Source organism: Chlorocebus sabaeus, chromosome 6 (genome assembly GCF_047675955.1).
Source record: "Chlorocebus sabaeus isolate Y175 chromosome 6, mChlSab1.0.hap1, whole genome shotgun sequence".
NCBI classification, from domain to species: domain Eukaryota; kingdom Metazoa; phylum Chordata; class Mammalia; order Primates; family Cercopithecidae; genus Chlorocebus; species Chlorocebus sabaeus.
In genome coordinates, this window is record NC_132909.1 from 14,756,047 (window position 1) to 14,781,639 (window position 25,593).

The window sequence follows — 25,593 nt, forward strand, 5'->3', positions numbered from 1 at the left end:
CTCCTGCCCAGGGAAGAGGCTCAGTACAGAAGGAGGAAGGACAGCACAGCTGACAGCTGTGCTCGGAAACATTTTGGATCCCAGGCTCATCTCCACAGAGGAGAACACACAGGCAGAAGAGGCCATGGGACCCCTCTCAGTGCCTCCCTACACACTGCATATCACCTGGAAGGAACTTCTACTCACAGGTGAGGAGAGAACTTCCTGGGAGAGGACAGGAGGAGGAAGCAGAATGATTGGATGGGGTCTCCTGGAGGGGATGGGGTTCTAAAAAATAAAATAAGCCAGCACTTTGGGAGGCTGAGGTGGATGGATCATGAGGTCAAGAGTTCAAGACCAGTCTGATCAACACAGTGAAGCCCCGTCTCTACTAAAAACAGAAAAAGTCAACCAGGTGTGGTGGTGTCCTCTTGTAATCCTAGCTACTCAGGAAGCTGGCACAGGAGAATTGCATGAATCTGGGAGGCAGAGGTTGCAGTGAGCCGAGATGGCACCACTGCATGCCAGCCTGGGAGACAGTATGAGACTCCATCTCAGAAAGAAAAGAAAACAAATAAATAAAGGAAAGAAGGCTCTGTTGGAGCCTGCATTGGGGAAAATATACCAGAGAGGGACAGGGTCACAACAGGAAAATGATATTGAACTGGAATTGCTAATAGGTAGGAAAATCTCAAGTGTTCTGTTCTCCTGGTTTAGCATCACTGGCCACCATATTTTGAAAAATGATAATAATAACTATTATCAGATGACACTTCAGATGAAAATATAAGCAGGACATGAAACACTGTCCTCAGCAAAAAACCTCAACAATTGGGGAAAGAAAAAAAAATATCCCTGGCTTGGAGGTCCCTGGGAACCCTCACATCTGCAGGAGTCTGCAGCCTGTCGCAGGCACTGGGGTGCAACCAAGATCACAAAAGTCTCTGTCCTCATGGAGCTCATGCTGTCATGCGAAGGAAGACAGACATGCAAAGAGATCTGGAATGTGAGGTCAGGTGTTGACAAGAGCTCCGGAGGGAGCAGAGCAGGGAAAGGTCAGAAAGGGAAGATCCAGGGTCTCTGAAGGGGGTGTCAGGAAAGAAGTCTAAGGATGCCCTGATGTGAGCAGGACCTGAGGGCAGTGTGGAGGGAGCCGTGCAGACCCCTGGGGAAGAGGATTTCAAAGAGAAAAATGCCGAGGTCAGAAGTGTTGAATGAATGGGGGTCGTGCTGCTGACCTTGACCCAGTAGGACGGTAGGACAAAAACACACAGACACACATACACACAAATAGGGGTGTGTGTGTGTTTGTGTGTGTGTGTCTTCAAGGCTGATGATTGAAGAGATCTTCCCAGGACCCAGGGCCTCATCTTTTCATCCCAATACATAGGTCTCAATATTGACTGATGCTCTCTCCACCTCCTAGCATCACTTTTAATCTTCTGGAACCCGCCCACCACTGCCCAAGTCACGATTGAAGCCCAGCCAACCAAAGTTTCTGAGGGGAAGGATGTTCTTCTACTTGTCCACAATTTGCCCCAGAATGTTGATGGCTACATCTGGTACAAAGGGCAAATAATGGACCTCCAGCATTATATTACAGCATATACAATAGACACTGAAATGATTGTATTTGGGCCTGCATACAGTGGACGAGAAACAGTATATTCCAATGCATCCCTGCTGATCCAGAATGTCACCCAGAATGACACAGGATCCTACACCATTCAAATGACAAACCGATGTGATGAGACTAAAGAAGTAACTGGACATTTCACTTTATACTGTGAGTGATTCCACATCATCCCTGGGTGTTGGGGGGTGGGGGTCACTTCTACTTTGCACACACAGGATGGTCAGGCCTGGACTGTGCCTGCGTCCCTCTCTGCATTATGTCCCATGTTGGGGTTTCGGCATTTAGTGCAGGACACACACAGAGGAGACAAACCTCAACAGATCAGAATTCCTTTCCTGCCTCCAGACCCTGCAGACACTTGCTGCACAGGAAGGACAGTCTGATGGGGGGGGGGGTGCTCAGCAGGAGGAGACCAGTCTCAGCCACGCACCTCATGTCCTCTTCATAAACTTGACCCTGAGAAAGACCCTGGAGAACTGAGCCAGGCTTTGCCTAAGAGGCCCCTTGAGATACTCTCAGAGAAGCTCAGCCCTAGAAACCTCAACCCCAGTCCACTGTCCCTAAATCCTTACTCCAGATAAAGCTGAGGAGCCTGTGCCAGGGCTGGGTTGTGGCAGGGCTTACTGGGACCAAGGATTTACCAGCTGTCTGAGGACTGTGTCTCCTGGAGCTGCTCACTGCCAGAGCTCAGCCCTCAGAGTCTCATCTGGGCAAGGACAGAGCTTTCTTCACCTGAGACTCAGAGTGGAGATGACAGAAAGACAAGCTTTGTAGACCATCAGCCAACTGCCTTGTGTGGCTTAGGACACTCCATAGAAAGTCTAATGTCCCCAGAAGCAGAAACAGAAGAGAGAAAATGTACCTGGCAGCAGCTTGTCCACAGGGATCTGACCTAAAGGTGCTCTCTCATGAGAGTGAATGATAATAAATGCTGTTTGTGTGAACACCTGCACTGTGCCAAGCATTAGGTCAGGTGACTGTGAAGAATTTACAATTTATTCACAGATAGCATGAAAAGCCACAGTCCATTCGCCATTTAGCTTATTTGACTGAGAGAAAACTGAGGCACAGGAAGGCACAGTCACTGAACCAGAGTCACACAAACACAAAAGGCAGATCAGGGTCACATGAGGTCTGTCTGCAGCCACAGGCCCATCCTCTCCTCCACCAGAAGTGAGAAATTACTGGGATCCAAGGGCCCCATAGTCATTTATTGGCTAAAATCCTCTCACCTTCGGCATCCAAACCTCAGAGGAGCGAGAGCAAAAGCTCAGCTGATTAGTCTGCACTCCAGAACTAAATCACCTGCCTCAACTGTCAGAGTCAGTGCAAAAAATGTCCAGGCGTCCCCCTCAGATCTTAACCCCTATCACTGAACCTGAAATCCTGTTTCCCAAAGTGTCCATGTCACTGGCATGACAGGATAAAGGAGAGGACCTTGTTTTCTGTCCTCACTCACACCCCGCACCAGCACAGGCCCAGTGAGAGACACACACTCAGGTGCTCTCACATAACAAATGAAGGAATTGAATGAAGAAATGAATGACCCATAACCTCTTTAGAGACTGGATCTCAGATGCAGAATCCTAGGAGGTCTAGGCCACACCTTTCCCTTGTCCTTCAGAGGCTGACACCCATCTTTCATCCCCCCACTACCTCTTGCCCCTAAAGACACCCCACCTCATGTAAGTTGAAATCCTTTGGCAACTGGAGGGTTTTCAGGGCTCCCTGGTTCTGGACTGTTGAACTGGGGCACCTGGTCCCTGGGGTCTCTGAAGTCACTGTAGCCCCCACTGTTCACTGCCATGCTGTCTCTGCCTCTCTCTGCTTCTCTGTGTCCCTCATCTTCCTCCCACTTCATTCTAACTGCCAAGCCCTGTCCTGCACAGCTTCTTCCTCCACCCTTAGGCCTTCCCCAGACACTTGCTCTAACTAGGCTGACTGGTCTGTTCCCTTCCTGCTAACACTGTGGAATGGTCCACCTCCCAGGTAATAGGAACGGCATAGAAATGACCTGGAATTTCCACTCCTACCAGGCTTCATCTCGAGCCAATGTCCCCAAGTCAGTAAGAGAATAATCTTCCACTGTATCCCCATCCAGGGCTCTTTCCTGTTGTGAGGCTGATCTGTGCACAAGACCGTGGGACAGGGATAGGCAGCTCCTCCATCCATTCTTATAATTCCCAGACATGTTCTTCTGGCCTCCTGCACAAACAAAATCAATTTATCCAGATGGTGTTTTGCAGTAAAGAAAGATTTTAATGACTCCAAGTCTGCCAAATAGGAGGACGGAGGTATATTATTACTCAAATCAGCCTCCCTAGTGGATCAGGGGTTAGAGACTTTTTCTTTTTTTAATTTTGAAATCTTTTTTTAAAAAAATATACTTTAAGTTCTAGGGTACATGTGCACAACGTGCAGGTTTGTTACATATGTATATATTTGCCATGTTAGTGTGCTGCACCCATCAACTCGTCAGCACCCATCAACTCATCATTTACATCAGGTATAACTCTCATTGCAACCCCACCCCCAACCCCTCCCCATAATAGGCCCCCGTGTGTGATGTTCCCCTTCCCGTGTCCCAGTGATATTATTGTTCAGTTCCCACCTATGAGTGAGAACACACGGTGTTTGGTTTTCTGTTCTTGCGATAGTTTGCTGAGAATGATGGTTTCCAGCTGCATCCATGTCCCTACAAAGGACACGAACTCATCCTTTTTTATGGCTACATAGTATTCCATGATGTATATATGCGAAATTTTCTTAATGTGGTCTGTCACTGATGGACATTTGGGTTGATTCCAAGTCTTTGCTATTGTGAATACTGCCGAAAAAAGCATGCGTGTGCATGTGTCTTTATAGCAGCATGATTTATAATCCTTTGGGTATATACCCAGTAATGGGATGGCTGAGTCATATGGTATTTCTACTTCTAGATCCTTGAGGAATCGCCATACTGTTTTCCACAATGTTTGAACTACTTTACAATCCCACTAACAGTGTAAAAATATTCCAATTTCTCCACATCCTCTCCAGCACCTGTTGTTTCCTGACTTTTTTTTTTCATTTATTTATTTTTTTAAATTATACTTTAAGTTCTAGGGTACATGTGCATAACGTGCAGGTTTGTTACATATGTATACTTGTGCCATGTTGCTGTGCTGCACCCATCAACTCGTCAGCACCCATCAACTCGTCATTTACATCAGGTATAACTCCCAATGCAATTCCTCCCCCCTCCCCCCTCCTCATGATAGGCCCCGGTGTGTGATGTTCCCCTTCCCGAGTCCAAGTGATCTCATTGTTCAGTTCCCACCTATGAGTGAGAACATGTGGTGTTTGGTTTTCTGTTCTTGTGATAGTTTGCTAAGAATGATGGTTTCCAGCTGCATCCATGTCCCTACAAAGGACACAAACTCATCCTTTTTTATGGCTGCATAGTATTCCATGGTGTATATGTGCGGCATTTTCTTAATCCAATCTGTCACTGATGGACATTTGGGTTGATTCCAAGTCTTTGCTATTGTGAATAGTGCCGCAATGAACATACGTGTGCATGTGTCTTTATAGCAGCATGATTTATAATCCTTTGAGTATATACCCAGTAATGGGATGGCTGGGTCATATGGTACTTCTAGTTCTAGATCTTTGAGGAATCGCCATACTGTTATGCATAATGGTTGAACTAGTTTACAATCCCACCAACAGTGTAAAAGTGTTCCTATTTCTCCACATCCTCTCCAGCACCTGTTGTTTCCTGATTGTTTAATGATCGCCATTCTAACTGGTGTGAAATGGTATCTCATTGTGGCTTTGATTTGCATTTCTCTGATGGACAGTTCACCAGCACATCAAAAAGCTTATCCACCATGATGAATTGGGCTTCATCCCTGGGATGCAAGGCTGGTTCAACATTCGCAAATCAATAAACATAATGCAGCATATAAACAGAACCAAAGACAAGAACCACATGATTATCTCAATAGATGCAGAAAAGGCTTTTGACAAAATTCAACAGCCCTTCATGCTAAAAACGCTCAATAAATTCGGTATTGATGGAACGTACCTCAAAATAATAAGAGCTATTTATGTCAAACCCACAGCCAATATCATACTGAATGGGCAATCAGGCAAGAGAAAGAAATACAGGGTATTCAGTTAGGAAAAGAAGAAGTCAAATTGTCCCTGTTTGCAGATGACATGATTGTATATTTAGAAAATCCCATTGTCTCAGCCCAAAATCTCCTTAAGCTGATAAGCAACTTCAGCAAAGTCTCAGGATACAAAATTAACATGCAAAAATCACAAGCATTCTTATTCACCAGTAACAGACAAACAGAGAGCCAAATCATGAATGAACTTCCATTCACAATTGCTTCAAAGAGAATAAAATACCTAGGAATCCAACTTACAAGGGATGTAAAGGATCTCTTCAAGGAGAACTACAAACCACTGCTCAGTGCAATAAAAGAGGACACAAACAAATGGAAGAACATACCATGCTAATGGATAGGAAGAATCAACGTCGTGAAAATGGCCATACTGCCCAAGCTTATTTATAGATTCAATGCCATCCCCATCAAGCTACCAACGAGTTTCTTCACAGAACTGGAAAAAACTGCTTTAAAGTTCATATGGAACCAAAAAAGAGCCTGCATCTCCAAGATAATCCTAAGTCAAAAGGACAAAGCTGGAGACATCACGCTACCTGACTTCAAACTATAGTACAAGGCTACAGTAACCAAAACAGCATGGTACTGGTACCAAAACAGAGATATAGACCAATGGAACAGAGAACAGAGTCCTCACACATCATACCACACATCTACAGCCATCTGATCTTTGACAAACCTGAGAGAAACAAGAAATGGGGAAAGGATTCCCTATTCAATAAATGGTGCTGGGAAAATTGTCTAGCCATAAGCAGAAAGCTGAAACTGGATCCTTTCCTTACTCCTTATACGAAAATTAATTCAAGATGGACTAGAGACTTAAATGTTAGACCTAACACCATAAAAACCCTAGAGGAAAACCTAGGTAGTACCATTCAGGACATAGGCATGGGCAAGGACTTCATGTCTAAAACACCAAAAGACATGGCAACAAAAGCCAAAGTTGACATCACTGTTTCCTGACTTTTTAATGTTTGCCATTCTAACTGGTGTGAGATGGTATCTCATTGTGGTTTTGATTTGCATTTCTCTGATGACCAGTGATGACGAGCATTTTTTCATGTGTCTGTTGGCTGTATGAATGTCTTCTTTTGCGAACTGTCTGTTCATATCCTTTGCCCACTTTTTCATGGGGTTGTTTGTCTTTTTCTTGTAAATTTGTTTGAGTTCTTTGTAGGTTCTGGATATTAGCTCTTTGTCAGATGAGTAGATTGCAAAATTTTTTTCCCATTCTGTAAGTTACCTGTTCACTCTGATGATAGTTTCTCTTGCTGTGCAGAAGCTCTTTAGTGTAATTAGATCCCATTTGTCAATTGTGGCTTTTGTTGCCTTTGCTTTTGGTGTTTTAGACATGAAGTCTTAGCCCATGCCTATGTTCTGAATGGTATTACCTAGGTTTTCTTCTAGGGTTTTTATGGTATTAGGTCTAACATTTAAGTCTCTAATCCATCTTGAATTAATTTTCATATAAGGAGTAAGGAAAGGATCCAGCTTCAGCTTTCTTCTTATGGCAAGCCAATTTTCCCAGCACCATTTATTAAATAGGGAATCCTTTCCCCATTTCTTGTTTTTGACAAATGTCTTGAAATTTGTCACTCGGTTCTAACAGTAAGTAAACAGCTGAACAAACTCAAAAGTCGACAACTCGTTAAAATCCCTCAGAGATGGCCAGGCACAGTGGCTCCCGTCTGTAATCCCAACACTTTGGGAGGCTGAGGCGGGCGGATCACGAGGTCAGGAGATCGAGACCATCCTGGCGAACACGGTGAAACCCCATCTCTACTAAAAATACAAACAAATGAGCTGGGCGTGCTGGCGGGTGCCTGTAGTCCCAGCTACACGCGAGGCTGAGGCAGGAGAATGGCATGAACCCGGGAGGCAGAGCTTGCCGTGAGCCAAGATCATGCCACTGCACTCCAGCCTGGGCAATGGAGCAAGACTCCGTCTCAGAAAAAAAAAAATAAATGCTGTTAGAGAAATGAAGAATGCTTTTGATGCTTACTGGTAGAATGCACACAGCTGAGGAAAGAATCCCTAGCTTGAGGATGTGTCAATAGAAACTTCCAAAAATGAAACACGAAATTTCAAAAAGAGTACGGGAAAAAAGTGGAGCAATATATTCAACTTCATATTTACCATTTTGTATTGACCATCGCAATTTTTAAATTTTGTAGTTATGGAACAACTACCAAGGCTGTAACATTCATGGAATGGGAATACTGCTTGGTTCGGGGACCTGTTGGAGGTGACCAGGGGGTGCTACCTGATGGTTTTCCTGCCTGGGCCACATTCGATTTTTTCTTCATGATGATGCCATTTTCATAAGGTGGGATTCTTCTTGTGGGGGACACATGACCCAATGGCATCTCACTTTGACTCTTCTTAATTCACACAAACTTAAACTCTAGTTGTATTTCCTTAGGTTGAGAGAAAATGAAGAAGCACTTCACATACCTGTTTTGGGCTCCTCCCCATTTTTCCTAATTCTGCACAGAAATTAGAAAGAGGGAGTTCTTTCTATATTTACTAACATAACAAACAAACATCACTTCTTTTAATTCGGCATCATTCCTCCCTTTATGTAATTGACACACTGAAAAGTTCTGTCCCTTTAACGGGACTCTTTCTACTCAAGGACTTGCTAATTTCAAATCACCTTTGGCATCTTTCTTTGAGCATAATGTGATCCTGCTGAATTCACCCCACACCTAAACCTTAATTGGGTATCAAGAGAAATACTACTACCAGCAATTCATCTTAGATACTTGGACCATCAGTAAAAATTTCCACTGATGACAACATTTTAATGTTCCTTCAAATTTTGTTTTGTTTTGTTTTGTTACTAGAGTCACATCATAACATGAGGTCTAAACTCCTGACAACTTTTTATGGAAAAATTACAATATTACAAATTGAGCATCCCAAATCCAGGAATCCAAAATCTGAAATGCTCCAAAATCCAACACTTCTGACCACTGATGTGGTGCTAAAAAGAAGTGCTCACAGGAGCATTTTGGATTTAAAATTTTTCAGATGTGGGATGCTAACCCAGTACATCTACTGCAAATATTCCAAAATAAAAAAAGTTAGAACTCCAAAACACCTGGTTTTAAGCTTTCTGCATAAGGAACACTTTATCTGTATGAACTATAGGTATGAAGATCTATAGGAGATCTCTGGAACCTCCTCATCCTGCATAACTGAAAGCGCACACCCACGGAACAATGTCCTATTCCCCTCACCCCAGCTCCTGGAAACTACTATTCTACTCTCTGATTTACTCTGGAATCCACTGAGATGAGGTACATAGAGTAGTCAAACTCACAGAATCAGAGAGAAGAATGTCTACTGAGAGAAAGTATCTGCAAGACTTCTTCCCAAATATTAGTCTAATAGCCACCAAACGCAAACGGTCCATAAGGGCCAGACCTCCATGATCAGTTCATGCTCGCGCTTTCCACTAGTCAGTTCTGCATTTGCAAACATCCACATGTATTTCTAGAAAGATCCACACGGTCCTCACCTGCCCTTTACAGGGGGAAGGGCAGGTGAGGGCATGGACACAAGACAGGGAATATGGTCTTGGTCCAAAGCTATCAGCTCTTGCCTGTCCCCTTCACTCTTTGTAGGTCATTCCTTGAGGTCACTGGCTCAAGTCAGTCACTATGAGACAGCTGGGAAAACTGCCCCAACTTGTAGCTCCACTCCCTGATGACTGAATTGACCTCCAGGCTTGACTCTGGTCTCCCCTGTATTATTTCTGCTGAAGTACCCAATCCCAGTCCAGTTTTCCCACTACCCAAAGGGTTTAAGAACAATGGGAAGTTCCATCATCCATCTCTAGGATGCCCTTGGAAAGGGAAGCTGTAGAGAAAACATACCTTTGGAGCAAAGTAAGACTGAAACTAAGAAGATTCTAGCACTGCATGCTCCAGGTGAGGATCACAAGGTGGGCCAGGCAGGCAGTTGGAGAGGGAGGGACTCAGAGAGGGACCAGGGGCTCTGACTGCTGAACCCATGTTTTTCCATGATGCAATGCTGCTGCTCAATTCACACTTGAGAAAGTCTGTGCTTCTCCCACATACAGAAGGCAGCCTCACAATCTCTGAGGCCTCAGATTGCCATGCGTCTGTCTTGTAACACACACTCCTGCCATGAATTTTTAAGGACTTGGGTGGGCTGAAGTGGGAAATGCCATCTCTGATTGAAAAATGTCTTTGGAGGAATCAAAGGTGCCACATAGGACAATCTTCTCTCTGTTATCTGCACAGTGGACACTTCCAAGCCCTACATCTCCAGCAGCAACTTAAACCCCAAGGAGGGCGCGGAGACTGTGATCTTATCCTGTGATCCTGACACTCAGGATGTAAGCTACCTGTGGCGGATAAATGGTCAGAGCCTCCCTATCAGTCACAAATTGCAGCTGTCCGAAAACAACAGGACCCTCAGTCTATTTGATGTCACAAAGGATACTGCAGGACCCTATGAATGTGAAATGAAGAACCCAGGGAGTTCCAGCCGCAGTGACCCAGTCACCTTGAATCTCCTCTGTGAGTATCTTCTGTTCCTCTGTGAGCCAGGCTGCCATCCCAAATACACATGGCCAGAGGCCAGGCCTCCCAGTCCCTCTCAGGTGCAAGTACAGAGACCCTTCTCCCCGGACATCAAAGCTGTCCATGAGTCCTAAGAGTAGGCTTAGGCTTGATCACCAATGGGAGAGAAGAGGCTGCTCCTGTCATGGGAGACTCAGGGACCAAAGCTTATGATAGGAGAAGTAGGTGAATGTCTCAGGCCCCTGATCAGTGAACACAGCAGGGATTTGACTGGGACTTCAGTGTTGTGACTTAGCTCACAGGGTCACTGTGGCCCTTCCACAGACCAGTATTTTCCCTTCCCTCTGACAACATCAGCTGTGATTTTATTCTCTTTGCTCCAGATGGCCTGGACGCCCCCACCATTTCTTCTTCATACACCTATTACCATCCAGGGGAACTCCCCAAGCTCTCCTGCCTCACAGACTCTCACCCACTGGCAGAGCATTCTTGACTGATTGATGGGAAGTTCCAGCAATCAGCACAAGTGTTCTTTATCCTCCAAACCACTAAAACATAGAGAGGGGTCTATATCTGTTTCATCCATAACGCAGTCACTGGTTGAACAAATCTCATAATCGAGAGGATCATAGTCCCTAGTAAGTGGATCCCTGGAGCACTGGCAATATGTTTTCCAGTGAAGTCTATCTGGCTATCAGCGAAGAGCCACCTGCACTCTGCTAAGGGAGAGGGAAAATCAAAAACCCAGGACAGGGAATATGTTTCTGCTCGAAAACCACCAACTTTTGCCTGTGCCCTTCACTCTTTCTAGATCATTCTTTAGACTATACAGTAACAATGAACAATGTGAAAGGAAATTCAGAAAAGAATTTCCATTGTCATTAACATCAAAAGGAATAAAATATTTTGGAATAAGTTTAAGCAAAAAGGTTTAAGGGTTATACACTGAAAACTACAAAACGTTACTGAATGAAATTAAAGACGACATCAATATGTGGGAAGACATTTCATTTTCATGGACTGGAAAAATCAACGTTGTTAGGATGACAATACTACCCAAAGTGAGCTACAGATTCAATGCAACCCCTATCAAAATCCCAGTAACATTTTTTTGCAGAATTACAAAAATCTGTCCTAAATCTGACCTGATAGGCTCTTATTGATGACTGCCACAACAGAGACACTGAGAAAAAGATACAAACATGGAAAGGTGGAAAGTGTTGACGACATAGAAAACAGCAATCATTATTTCTCACATCCCAAAGCCTTCAAAAACATACAAGTGCAGCATGGCCAGTATGGAATTGACCAAAAACTAATCACCAAGCTAGAAAAGTGGTGAGGAAAAAAAAGGGCAAGAATGTATTTAGCCTATCACCACACACTTTTGCTGACTAATCTGACGCTGAAAAGAAATGCTCACTGGAGCATTTTAGATTTTGAATCTTTCAGATTTGGAATGCTAAACCAGTAAGTATGTGACAAAGATTTCGAATCAAAAAATGTCAGAAATCCAAAACACTCTCTGTCCTAAGTCTGATGCGTAAGAAACAATCTGTGTGAACTGTAGACATCAAGCTGTACAGCAGATCTCTAGAACCTCCCCGTCTTGCATAACTGAAACTGCACACACATGAACAACTTCTGATTCTCCCCACTCCCAGCTCCTGGCAACCAGCAGTCTCTTCTCAGATTTACTCTGGAATCCACTAACATGAGGTCCCTAGAGTAGTCAAATCCATGGAATCGGAGAGTAGAGTGTCCAGTGAAAGAAAATATTTGCAAAATTTCTCCCCAACTGTCTCATATCCATCAAGCACATATGGTCCACAAGGACCATATTTCCAGCAGTTCATTCCCACCCTTTCCACCAGTCCGTTCTGCATTTGCAAATGTCCACATGTATTTCTGGAAAGATCCATTTAGTCCTCACCTGCCCTCTGCAGAAGGAGAGGAAACTTAAAGAACCCAGAACAGGGAACATGGTTCTGCTCCAAAGCCACCAGCTCTTGCCTAACCCCTTCACTCTTTCTAGATCATTCCTTGCACTCTGCTCTATCTTTGGAGGTCACTGGCTCAAGTAAGTCATCATGAAACACCTGCAGAAAACTACCCCACCTTGTGCCTCCACTGCCTGATGACTGAACTGACTTCCAGACTTGACTCTGGTCTCCCCTGTCTTATTTCTGCTGAAACATCCAGTCCCAGGCCAGGCTGCTCAGTATCTTCAGGGTTTCAGGACAATGGGAAGTCCCATTATTACTCATCTCTAGAATGTCCTTGGAAATGGAAGCTGCAGAGAAATCACATCTAGGGGGGCAAAGTTGGATGGAATTTGTAAGGAGCCCAGCAGTTGCACATTCCAGGTAAGGAACCCAAGGTGAGCCAGCCAGTCAGCTGATTAGAGAGGGACTGGGAGGTGTATCAGGGACTGTGACTCCCACTTATGTGTCTGTCCATGACCCAACACTGCTGCTCAATTCACACTTGAGAAAGTCTGTGCTTCCCTAAGACAGAGCAGGTGGCCTCACAGTGTTTGAGCCCTTAGATCATCATGCATCTGTCTTGTGACACACACACCAGTTATTGGTTTTCAAGGACTCGGGTGGGCTGAGGGGAGGGAGATCCCAACTCTGATTGAAGGATGCCTGTGGAGGAATCAAAGGTGCCACAGGACAATCTTCTCTCTGTTATCCACACAGTCCCAGGCTAAAGCAACCCGGTGAAAACAGGATCCTCATTCTAGCCAATGTCACAAGAAATGACACAGGCCCCTATGAATGTGAAATATGGGACCAAGTTGGTAGCACCCCCAGTGACCCAGTCATGCTGGATGTCCTTTGTATCTTTGGTTCCTGTGTGGACCAGGCCACCCGCTGAAATCCAAAGGAACACAGGCCAGGCATCTCAGTCTCTCTCAGGTCCAAGTACAGACACTTTTATTTCTGGACACCAGGGTTGGCCATGGCTCCCTGCCCTGGGAAATTCTGGGTATGCACAGCCTTAAACAAAAATATAAGGGGAGGAGATGCTCTTGTCATGGGAGACTTGGGGTCTACAGCCTGTGATGGGAGAAACAGGAGAATATCCCAAGCTTTGGCCCAGTGAACACAGGAGCGGTTTGGCTGGGCCTTGAGCGTGTGTCTTGGCTCAGAGGGACACTATGTCCCTTTAAGAGACCAGGAACATCCCCTTCCTTCAGATGACATCACCTGTGACTTTATTCTCTTTACTCCAGATGGTCCACACATCCCCAGCATTTTGTCTTCATCCCCCTATTACCGTTCAGGAGAAAAACTCTACTTGTACTGCTTCACGGACTCTAACCCACCGGCAGAGTATTCTTGGACGATTAATGGGAAGTTTCTGCAATCAGGACAGGAGCTCTCTATCCGCGAAATTACTACAAAGCATAGCGGAATCTATGGTTGCTCCGCTCGTAACCCAGCCACTGGCAGCGAAAGTTCCGCATTCAAGACGATCCAAGTCTCTGGTAAGTGGATCCCTGCATCACTGGCAATAGGGTTTTAGGTGGAGTCTATCTGGCTTTCAGAGAAGACCCATGAAAACATTTTAATTCCCAGCCTGTGTCCCATTGGCAGAAGCAAATCCTAAATTCTCCTTCTGAACCCTCCCAATCTGTCTCTACGGACTCTCTTCTCCTTGTTTTTCTGTTTTCTCATGGCTGACCTTGTGTCCAGTCTGAGAAGCCTAGGGAGGGGACTTTGTCATCCCTGAGCCCTATGTGATGGAAGAGGCTTCACAGAGGGACAAGAAGGAGAGTCCTCAAGGTCAAGTTGCTTCTCGCTGTCACCAACACATCCCTTTCTGCCACATCTTTATTTTTTTCCCCTACTGCATGAGCTACAAGGAGCATCCGAGGCTTTGAAACAAGCTCACATTTTTCCCCCAAATGAGAGTAGGAAAGCCCTTGGATGAGAAAGGGGCAGCTCAGACCACTCTCTAATCTGCTCCGGGCTTCTCCGGTGACTGGCCCTGCCTGACTCCACCTGGTGTGGGACCAGCATGTGTGGAGAAAGACCCCTGGTGGCCTGTCCTGAATTCGGCTAAATCGAGCTGCCAGTTGGTGTGAAGGCTAGGCTGCAGGGAAATTAAGAGAGGAAGCCTCGGGGCAGACTCTTGAGCTGTGTCCTGGCTCTGAAGTCACCGGCTGTATGAGGCTGTTGGTACAGCACGTGGGACACAGCACAGAGGACAGTGAGTGATGCACACTTGAATAAATAGGGAGATTCACCTCTGGGACTCTGCATAGCAGGAAAGGGGCAATGAAAAAAGTGTGTATGTATAGAGTGTAAGACTACCAGGACACTTTATATATATCTAATATAAGACTTATCATTAACTATTTCTACGTATGCAATTTAGTGTTGTGTAACTGTCACACTATCCATTTCCAGAACTTTTTCCTTTTACCATATTAAACCTCTATACCCTATAAACAGTAACTCTCACTTCTTCTCCCCCTATCCCTTAGCACATACCATTCTACTTTCTGTCTCTATGTAACTGGCTATTCTATCTTTTATAAATGGAATTATAGAATAATTATCGTTTCGTATCTGGCTTATTTCAGTTAGCATGATGTCTTCAAGGTTCATCCACTTTGCACGGGGTATAGGAATTTTATTCCTTGTTAAGGTTGAATAACATTTCGATGTACAGATATACCTCATTTCCCTACCCACTTATCTTTCAATGGACTTTTCCATTGTTTCCATTTTTGGCTATTGTGTGTAATGCTTCTCTGAACATCAATGTGCAAATATTTGTTCACATTTCTTTCAATTCTATAGGGAGTATGTCCAGAAGTGGAATTGCTGGATCGAATTGTAATTTATTGTTTAAATTTTTGAGAAACAGCCACACCACTTTTTACAGTGGTTATAACATTTCCCATTCCCATCAGCAGTGCACTAGAGCTCCAACTTTTCCGTCTATTTGAAAATACTTGTCGTTTTGTGTTGCTGTCATTGTTGTTGTTTATCAAAGCCATCCTAAAGTGTGTGCGGTGGTGTCACATTGTGGTTTTGATTTGCATGTCTCTAAGTATTCGTGATGCTGAGGAGCTTTGCTTGGGCTTATTGGATATTTGTATATCTTCCTTGGAGAAAACTCTATTTTAATCCTTGGTTCATTTTGTAATTGTGTTTTTGGATGTTTGCTGTTGTTAACTTGTAGTTTTTTGTGTATTCTGGAAATTAATTTCTTATCACACTTATAATTTGCAAATATTTTTCTCATTTCATGGGTTGCCTTCTTACTCTCTTGAAAATGTTCTTCGATATATAAAACGTTTTGATTTTTATGAAGTCCAATTTATCCATTTTATTTGTTGCCTATTCTTTTGTTGTTACAACCAAGAAATCATTGTGAAATGCAATATCATGAAGTTTTTAATCCTATGTTTTCTTCTAAGAGTTGTATAGATTTTGCTCTTACATTTAGATATCTGATCTATTGTGGGTTAATTTTTGTATATGATGCTAGGTAAAGGTTCCACTCATTCTTGCCCTTGGATATCCAGCTTTTCCAATATCTTTTGGTGAGAACACTATCCTTTCCCCATTGAATGATCTTGGCACACTCGATGAAAATCATTTGGCCATATATGCAAGTATTTCTTTCTGGAGTCTCTGTTCCATTTCATTAATTTCTATGTCCTCTTTTATGCCAGTACCACACTGTATTGGTTACTGGGGCTTTGTAGTAAATGCTGAAATCAGGAAGTGTGAGTCCTTCAGTTTCATTCTTCCTGTTCAAAGTTGTTTGTCTATTTAGGGTCATGAGTTTCAATATAAATTTTAGGACGCATTTTTCTTTTACTGCAAAAATGTCACTGAGATTCTGAGAGGAATTATATTGAATCTGCAGCTCACTTTGGGTTTCATTGTCCTCCTGACAATAGTGAGTCTTCTAATTCATGAAAACAAAATGTCTTTCATTTTATTGATGTCATCATTAAACAATATTTTATGGATTTCAGGTATAATCATTTCACCTCTTTGGTTAAACTTATTCCTAAGTATTTTATTCTTTTTGATATTAATACAAATTAAAATTTTTTTCTTAATTTCCCTTCAGATGGTCCATGGTTAGTGTATTGAAATACGACTGATGTTTGAATGTTGATTTTGTATTGTGGAACATTACTGAATTCATTTATCAATTCTAACAGGTTTGTCCATCTTTAGGATTTTCTAGATATAAGTTCAAGTTATCTATGAACAGAAATAATTTTACTCCTTTCTTCCAATTTGAATGTCTTTTTAAAAATACTTGCCTAATTTTTCTGACTAGACCTTTCAACACTACATTGAATAGAAGTGTCCAAAGCAGCAACCTTGTGTTGTTCCTGCTCAAACAGGGAAAGCTTTCATTCTTTCTCCGCTGAGTATGATGCTAGCAGTGGGTTTTTCACATATTGCCTTTATGTTGAGGTGGTTTCCTTATATTCTTAGTTAGAATGCTTTTATTATGAAAAAATATTGAATTTCATCAAATGCTTTTATTGATTCAATATTATTACTGGTTATAGTTCTAGTCATATTTTTGTGTTTTTCTAGGAATTTGTCTATTCCATCTAGTTTATACAATTTATTGGCATACAATTACTTACAGTAATTTCATAATCATTATTTTATTAGAATTGGTAGTAACCATTTCATTTTCTGTTTTTTCTTTTTTACTTTTCTTTTCTTTTCTTTTTTTTTAGAGAAAGAGAGAGCGCCGCTCACTCTGTAGGCCAGCCCAGGCTGAAATGCAGTAGTGTGAATGTGCCTCACTGTAGCCTCAACCTCCTGGGCTGAAGAAATTCTCCTTCTTCAGCCCCCCAAGATACTAGGACTACAGATGCATGCCACCATGCCCAGCTAACTGGTTTTAAATTTTTTTTGTGGAGACAGGGTCTCCCGAGGTTACCTATGCTGATCCAAACACCTGGTCTCAAGAAATCCTCCCATTGTGACCTTCCAAAGTGCTAGGATTAAAACATGACCCACCATGCTCAGACTCCATTTCCATTTCTGATTTTACTATTTTTAATCTTCTCTCTTTTTTTCTAAGTCCAGTTAATGGTCGTCAATTTTGTTGATTTATTTTGAAGAATCAACTTTAGTTTCATTAACTTACTGTATTCTTTTTCCATTCTCCATTTTATTTTTATCCACTCTAACCCATATTGTTTACTTCATTCACTGTGCTTGGGTTTAGTTTGTTCTTCTTTCATATCCTGAAGCATGAGAGAGCTTGCTTCATACGATTCTTTTAAAGGTTTATTGCAGTCAATGAAACAAGATGCCACACAGACGAACCAACGTCAGCTGCTATATTACTACTATCATCCTTAGCCTTGAGGTCAAATAGTCCCAGAATGTAATGAAACAAGATGCCACACAGACGAACCAACGTCAGCTGCTATATTACTACTGTCATCCTTAGCCTTGAGGTCAAATAGTCCCAGAATGAAATCTCAGATCCTCCTATTAGTAGCCATATGACACCAGGAAAGTTTTTACACTACTCTAAGCTTCTGTCCTTTCATCGGTAATATGAAAATAATATGTAGTCCAGGTGCGGTGGCTCAAGCCTGTAATCCCAGCACTTTGGGAGGCTGAGACGGGTGGATCACGAGGTTAGGAGATCGAGACCATCCTGGCTAACATGGTGAAACCCCCTCTCTACTAAAATACAAAAAACCAGCCGGGCGATGTGGCGGGCGCCTGTAGACCCAGCTAGTCGGGAGGCTGAGGCAGGAGAATGGCGTAAACCCAGGAGGCTGAGCTTGCAGTGAGCTGAGATCCGGCCACTGCACCCCAGCCTGGGCGACAGAGCAAGACTCCATCTCAAAAAAAAAAAAAAAAAAAAAAAAAAAAAAGAAAAGAAAATAATATGTAACTGACAGGGTTATTGTGTGAATTAAATGAGGTACAGGTAAAGTATTTAGCACAGGGTCTGACACATAAGATGTGCCCCTCAACAGTACCTATTTCCATATATATAGAAAAAGAGGTAACACATAAAACACTAGGACATGGTTACTGACTACTTGTGGGAGAGAAAGGAAAAAATCTAAGTGTAAAGAATCAATCCTGGTATGCTTTTTTTTTTTTTTTTTTTAACCAACTGAAATGCATCCAGGATAGGACTAGACAAATAAGATAAATTATCAGGGAAGACACCTGTGAGGGAATGTGGGGCAGGCATGAAGGTAGTATGGGAGAACACACAGACCACTATGCAAAGCTCACTCCTGTGAAAAAGAAAGGGAAAGAAATTTTAGGTATCAATGCAGTTCTAAGAGAGTTTTTGCAAGGCTGATGGGGAGTCCTCCAACCAGTCACCCATTAAAGTTAAAGAGAGCCTCAGAGAACCTGGCTTGCTTACACGCCCTTGCTGCGAGCCTGTGGGAAGGAAGCTTTCTGTGCAAAGGAGGTGGTGAATTTGAAATGCACTGACCTGGGCCTTTTGTCAATCAGGTCCCTGCCATGGAGACCTGGCAGGGTCTGATTCATGGCTGCCACCACAGAGACACTGAGACAAAGATGCAGCCATGAAAAGTTGTAAAGGTGGATCGTTCTACTGACATAGAAAATAGCGATCAGCCTTTCACACATCCGAAAGCTTTCTGAAATATCTGAGTGCAGTAGAGAATTGACAGAGGACTGATAAAAAACCTAGAAACAAGGTAAGAGAGGAAAAAAAACTGCAGGAATATAATCACCTCCCATCAACTTTCCAACAGAAATAATGCTTTCCTTGAAGAAACAATTATAGACTACCTCATGTTACATGCTGGTTCCTGAGGTTCCCCCCTGTAAAGTAACATCATCTCCATTCCTTCTTTTCTTTTCTTTCCATGATAGCTTCTTCAGGAAGAGGACATCTATCCTTGCATTAATCCGACATAGCAGCCGTGATGTCATTTCTGTATTTCAGGAAGTCTGGCAGGTATGATGGCCTTTTCTCTTGTACCGCTTCCTGCAGGGCTGACTGCCATGCTTGGGAGAGGGAAAAGACTTATTGGCCTGTATCTGGGACTGGATCTCCTCCTTCTTCCACTAAACTCCTGCTTCTCAGCACTAATTCCTGCAGTTCCCTTTCTCCCTGGCCTTTATGCTCCCTCTACCCCAATGTCTTTTAGCCATAATTGTCTCGTTTATTTCTCAGATTCAAATCAGAAACACAGTTTCACATTGTGAAACCCTCTTCATTACTTTTCGCATCTCTCAATAGTGTAATTCTCTCCATTCCCATAAAGACCAACCACTTCTCAAAGTGTTGCTTGACTTCTTGTCTCCAGACTTTGAAACCTTCCTTGCATATGACTGCCTCATTACCTTTCTAAAATCTAGTTAATTCACTTAATCAAGAATCTCCAGGGGTCTACACTAGCCTATTTGGTAAGTTCACATTTCTTCTATTTACTAATCCTTCTCACTTCCTTTACCTCTACTTCCTAGTATAATTCCTCCATCCTAATTAGAACTGTCTTCCTACATATCCCTGCCCCTTCACCCATATAGACATAAAATTTTTAGTTCCAATGCTATGCCTAAAAACAGCGTGAACTCCCCTCCACCATCTGCACTACAGACTTAACCACTCCCTTCATCACAGGCAACCTCTGACCTCGTGGAGGAAAAGACTTTAGGATTAGCCTGTGAACCTGAGACTCACAACACAATGTATGTGTGGTGGAGACCTTTTCCTGATGACTAATTCACTTGTTCAAAAAAGATACAGAAACGAAGAAGGCAAGGTCCCTACCCCAGGGGACGTAAAGCCTAGGACAGGAAATGAGACCTGAAATTCATCATGATACCGAAATAGAAAAAAAGTGAAGGCCACAAGAAATCAGAGAAATCTGATGGGAAATATAGCTACACGTTGGAATCACTGGAAAACATTTTTAAAAGTGGACGCTCAAGTCCCACCCATGAGTTCCAGTTTAAAGGTCTGGAGAGGGACCCAGGCATTGATAATTTTTAAGTCTTCCCTGACACCACTAACATGTAATGAGGATGGAGAACTCGAATTATAACAGGTAGAACTTACAACTAAGTCAATGATTTTGAAGTATAAGTACTGGAATTACCTAAGGACGTTTTTGAACATATGTAAGACTATGCTTTTTGGCCCTAATTATTAATGGGCTACACCAGGAATTCAGGAATCCAGCTTGGAAACAGAAGCTGAATGGAAAAGCCACCTTATTTTATATGTTAAAATATATATAAAGCATTTTCAAATAAGTGATAAGTGTTGCTAACCCTTCTCTAAATAACGTTTATGGGAATGTTAATAATATGAGTATTCTAGGCTGGGCGCAGTGGCTTATGCCTGTAATCCCAGCAGTTTGGGAGGCAAGACTGGCAGATCATGAGGTCAGGAGATCGAGACCATCCTGGCTAACACGGTGAAACCCCGTCTCTACTGAAAACACAAAAACAAAATTCGCCGGGTGTGGTGGCAGGCACCTGTAGTCCCAACTACTCCGGAGTCTGAGGCAGGAGAATGGCGTGAACCCAGAGGTGGAGTTTGCAGTGGGTGGAGATCCTGCCACTGCACTCCAGCCTGGGCGACAGAGTGAGATTCCATCTCAAGGAAAAAAAAAATTGAAAAAAAAAAAGATTTCTAAAAACCGTATGAAATTTCTAGAAATAGAATATGTTATCAGTCATAGTGTCGTATGCCACAGAAGTAATTAGATTTCTATGTGAGTTGTGTCTTTACCATAATAAACCTAATAAAAATCTCATTAGATTTTTAACCATGATCATTTTAAATCTTTGTCATTCCCAGACAGTTGCTTTGATTCTTCCTCGAAGTATTTACAGTCAGCTACAGTCCAAAATTGCTTTTTCTTCAAGGAGATATATGGAAAAGACTCTGACAACGACTCTTGAATACAAGTTTCTGATAACTTCAGGATCATACCACTGGACTCTCTGAGAACTTTCAAAATGTTAATGAACAGGCTGATACCTTCATGAAATTCAAGACAAAGAGGAAAAAAACTCAGTTATATTGGACTTAATAATCAAAAGGATAATATTCTCATAATTTTTTATTTGAAAACGTGCTGATTCGTTGAATGTTTTATTCTCCAGATTTATGGACTTTCTCTTTTAAGCTCTTATACTTTACAGAAATTTAATAAAGTATACTTTTGTAAACAAAAGTCAAAACATTTGCTTTTGTTCCGAATCTGAGTACCTCAGAATTGGGAAACTATTTGTGAGTATTCATATGCTTATGGTAATAAAGTTATTTGCACAAGTTCAGTAAGAATCTACTCTCTTTATAACAGGACACATTTGAAAACATTGGTTATATTACTAAGGCTTTGACTGGGATGTTCTATTTGAGAATATACATAGAATAAACCCATACGGAATGCAGGGAAAGTCTGAAGTTGGCCTTGATTTGGCTTCCGAGTCTCAAGAGGTTTTTGGAAACTTAATCTGAGAGTCTTATAAAACTTCTAAGAACGCAAAGTTTAAAAAGATCTTCTATGGTTCATTGCCACTCTTGCTGAACTTAGGTAAAAGATCTAGGCAAGTTTGGTGAGAGTCAACCTATTTTGCAAACAATTCATCCTACTGGAATTATCTTTGGTAAAAATACAGACTCCTATTTAGAGAAAAATTATGTTGAAAAGAAAAACTGTAGTACACCTGTTACCAGATTGAACCACTGTTCATTATCTTTGAGCATTTACAATCTACTGGTAGACTGGACTGGACCCTGAATTCTTTTAGTTCTTCCAATTAAATTTTCTCTAATGAAATCACTAAGAACAAGAAGAGCTCTGTTCCTGAAGCCATATAAGCTAGAGGTGGACAACTCAACGTAAATTTCATGGGAAAACCCTCGTGTCTGAGGTGTGGGCCACTCAGAGCTCACCAAATGTTCAACACCATCACTTAGACACTTATACTGCAAAGCACGACATCAAGTTGATGACTGTACACTGTGGACAGCTTTTCTCAAGATGTCAGAACAAGACTGTCAATCATGATGAGACTCTTACCTCTCTTAATTTGTCCTTGCTTATGCCTGACTCCTTTGCTTCCCAGAATAATGCTGTATTTAGGATTTCACAAGAAGTAACTTCTGAGAGTAAGTTAACAGTGTCAGATATATCATGTCAACCACATTATTATTTTTTTTAAGATGGAGTTTCTCTGCTGTTGCCCAAGCTGGGGTGCCATGGCAAAATCTTGGCTGACCACAACCTCTGCCTCCTGGGTTCAAGTAAATCTCCTGCTCCAGCCTCCCTAGTAGCTGGGATTATAGGCATGCACCACGACACCAGGCTAATTTTGTATTTTTAGTAGAGACTGGGTTTCTACATATTGGTCAGGCTGGTCTTGAACTCCCGACCTCAGGTGATCCGCAAGCCTTGGATTCCCAAAGTGCTGGGATTACAGGCATGAGCCACTGCACCTGGCCCACACATTTTTACATAACAGGAGATCCTTTAGTATATGGAGTTTTTTTTAGGCTTTTACTTCTATACTTGCCTATTTTTCTCACTCCCTGTTTTAATTTAACATAGGCATGCAATGCTAGAAAATAGAATTGCTCTCTACCAGCTAAGCAGGGGGGAGACTGTGCAGTTTCTGACACTTCTCGTTGCACATGGATAAATACATCGGGTATTATAGAGACTCAGTTGTAAAAATCAACAAATGTGCTGCCTGGTTAAAATGACTAGACTCTTCTGGCTTCTTCTTTGATCTATTCTATTGTAGTTGGCTTGCATCTTGCCTAAGGCGCATATTCCAAACTCTTGATATTTTCATCCTGATAGTCATACTGGTAGTCTCCCTCGTGTGGTGCAATCTACAAACATTTTTATTTGTGCGCAAATATTTGTGTGCAGCCATTCCTCAAATAGCAAATTGTTTCTCTTGGGCTGGAATTCGAAAACTCAAAGAAATGTGTGGTTTATGTGTCGGGTGCAGTGGCTCACGTCTGTAATCCCAGTACTTTCAGAGGCCACGGCAGGTGGATCACAAGGTCAAGAATTTGAGGCCCGCCTCATCAATATGGCAAAACCCTGTCTCTACTAAAAATACAAAAATTATCCGTGTATGGTGGTGCGCACCTGTAGTCCTGTAGGGAGACCCCCTTGAAACCATTGCTATGGAACAAAAGATGAAATGCTCCTGATTGTTGTAAATTCAAAATTGCATGCAGGATTGTGTAAAGACAATGCCAGGTTTGGCTGCCAGAATGAGCCAACAGTGCGTGATGTACATCCCCCTGCAGAGAGCTTATAAATGGACGTGTAGTCAGGGAAGTTTTACATAACCAAGATTCCTATCTCAGAAAAGTAGATGTTCATAGCTCTGGAAATGGAATGCAACCCTGTGGAGAGTCTATAAATTGACACATGAGGGGCATATGTTCATATGGATAAGATAGGGTTATAAATACCCTTATCTGGCCACAGCTCTTCTAGGTCTCTTCACGGTTTAGGCATACTCCCTTCTGAGAATTTTTTGGTTTAACTGGTTGTCTAGCTTCATGTCCTGTTTCTATTGATTGTTTGGAACCAGCTTTTCCTGCAACTGTTACTGCTGATTAATATCTTGTTAATTATAGGAAACGGATAGACTGTGTTTCTATTTTAAGGCTCTGTTAGAAATTACTGATGCACACACTATAATGTAAATTCTTATCCCTGTATACTGTACTTCTGCATACCGATGTTATGTTAAAGAATTATTTCAACCCTATGTGACCATCTCACCTCATAATCAAACTATCCTAAATCCCTCACTAACCTACCCCCGCCCTCACTAAACTTAATAATAAATGCTGGTTTATCCAGTGCATTGGTGGCATCGCAGGACCAGAAGGCAATGCCCCCCCGGAACCACTTTCACTATCGTGGGTGTGTCTTTTATTTCTTGAACAGCCAATCCACCTGGGAACAAAGAAAGAGGCCTGTTACACTGTAGGCTGCTGGCCAGATCCCACAATATAATCTCAGCAACTTGGGATGCTGAGGTGGGAGAATCACTTGAATCCAGAAGATGGAGGCTGTAGTGAGCCAAGTTCATGCCACTGCAATCCAGCCTGGGCCACAGAGTGAGACTCCATTTAAAAAAAAGAAAAGGGAGGGTGGCGCCAAGATGGCCTTGGAACAGCACCAGCCTCCAGCACCCAGCGCCAGCAACACAGAAGTCAGGTGATTTCTGCATTTCCAACAGAGGTACGAGGTTCATCTCACTGGGGCATCTTGGACACTGGGTGCAGGACAGTGGATACAGCCCAACGAATGAGAGCGGAAGCAGGGTGAGCCATCACAAAGGGGAAGGGAATTCCCTTTCCTAGCCAAGGGAAACTGTGACACACAACACTTGGAAAATCAGGTCACTCCCACCCTAGTACTGTGCTTTACCAAGGGTCTTAGTAGACGGCACGTCAGGAGATCATATCCCGCACCTGGCTCTGAGGGTCCCATGCCCATGGAGGCTCCCTCATTGCTAGTACAGCAGTCTGAGATCTAACTGCAAGGCGGCAGCAAGGCTGGGGGAGGGGCACCTGTCATTGCTGAGGTTTAAGTAGGTAAACAAAGTTGCCAGGAAGCTTAAACTGGGTGGAGCCCACCGCAGCTCAAGGATGCCTGCCTCCCTCTGTAGACTCCACCTCTGGGGACAGTGCATAGCCAAATAAAAGGCAGCAGAAACCTCTGCCAATGTAAATGTCCTGTCTGACAGCTTTGAAGAGAGTAGTGGATCTCCCAGCACGGAGTTTGGGATCTAAGAACGGACAGACTGCCTGCTCAAGTGGGTCCCTGACTCCTGAGTAACCTAACTGGGAGACATCCCCACTAGGGGCAGACTGACACCCCACACCTCACACAGCCAGGTACACCTCTGAGATGAAGCTTCCAGAGGAAGCTTCCAGAGGAATGATCAGACTCGCTGTTCAGCAATATTCACTCTTCTACAGCTTCCACTGCTGATACCCAGGCAAAAAGGGTCTAGAGTGGACCTCAAGGAAATTCCAGCAGACCTGCAGCTGAGGGTCCTGACTGTTAGAAGGAAAACTAACAAAGAGAAAGGACATCCACACCAAAACTCCATCTGTATGTCACCATCATCAAGGACCAAAGGTAGATAAAACAGCAAAGATGGCGAAAAAGCAGTGCAGAAAAGCTGAAAATTCTAAAAATCAGAGTGCCTCTCCCCCTCCAAAGGAACACTGCTACTCA

At 42.9% G+C, this 25,593-nt stretch overlaps 1 protein-coding gene across 1 annotated transcript; it reads left to right on the forward strand.

Moving 5' to 3' along the window:
• Positions 1–28: 28 nt before the first annotated feature.
• LOC140711834 (pregnancy-specific beta-1-glycoprotein 2-like) lies at positions 29–21,641 on the forward strand. The gene is made up of 6 exons (XM_073016356.1): positions 29–188; positions 1,406–1,765; positions 10,062–10,340; positions 13,582–13,836; positions 19,226–19,310; positions 21,165–21,641. Exons 1-5 carry the CDS (start codon positions 125–127, stop codon positions 19,258–19,260), a joined length of 993 nt encoding a protein of 330 aa, XP_072872457.1. The 5' UTR covers positions 29–124; the 3' UTR covers positions 19,261–19,310; positions 21,165–21,641.
• The last annotated feature ends 3,952 nt before the right edge of the window (positions 21,642–25,593 follow it).

Excerpts from the sequence above, each read along its gene's own strand:
- LOC140711834 (XM_073016356.1), top strand. The coding sequence starts at position 125 with ATGGGACCCCTCTCAGTGCCTCCCTACACACTGCATATCACCTGGAAG. Across the intron at positions 189-1,405 it reads GAAGGAACTTCTACTCACAG|CATCACTTTTAATCTTCTGG; the intron begins GTGAGGAGAGAA and ends TCCACCTCCTAG. Across the intron at positions 13,837-19,225 it reads CAAGACGATCCAAGTCTCTG|CTTCTTCAGGAAGAGGACAT; the intron begins GTAAGTGGATCC and ends TTTCCATGATAG.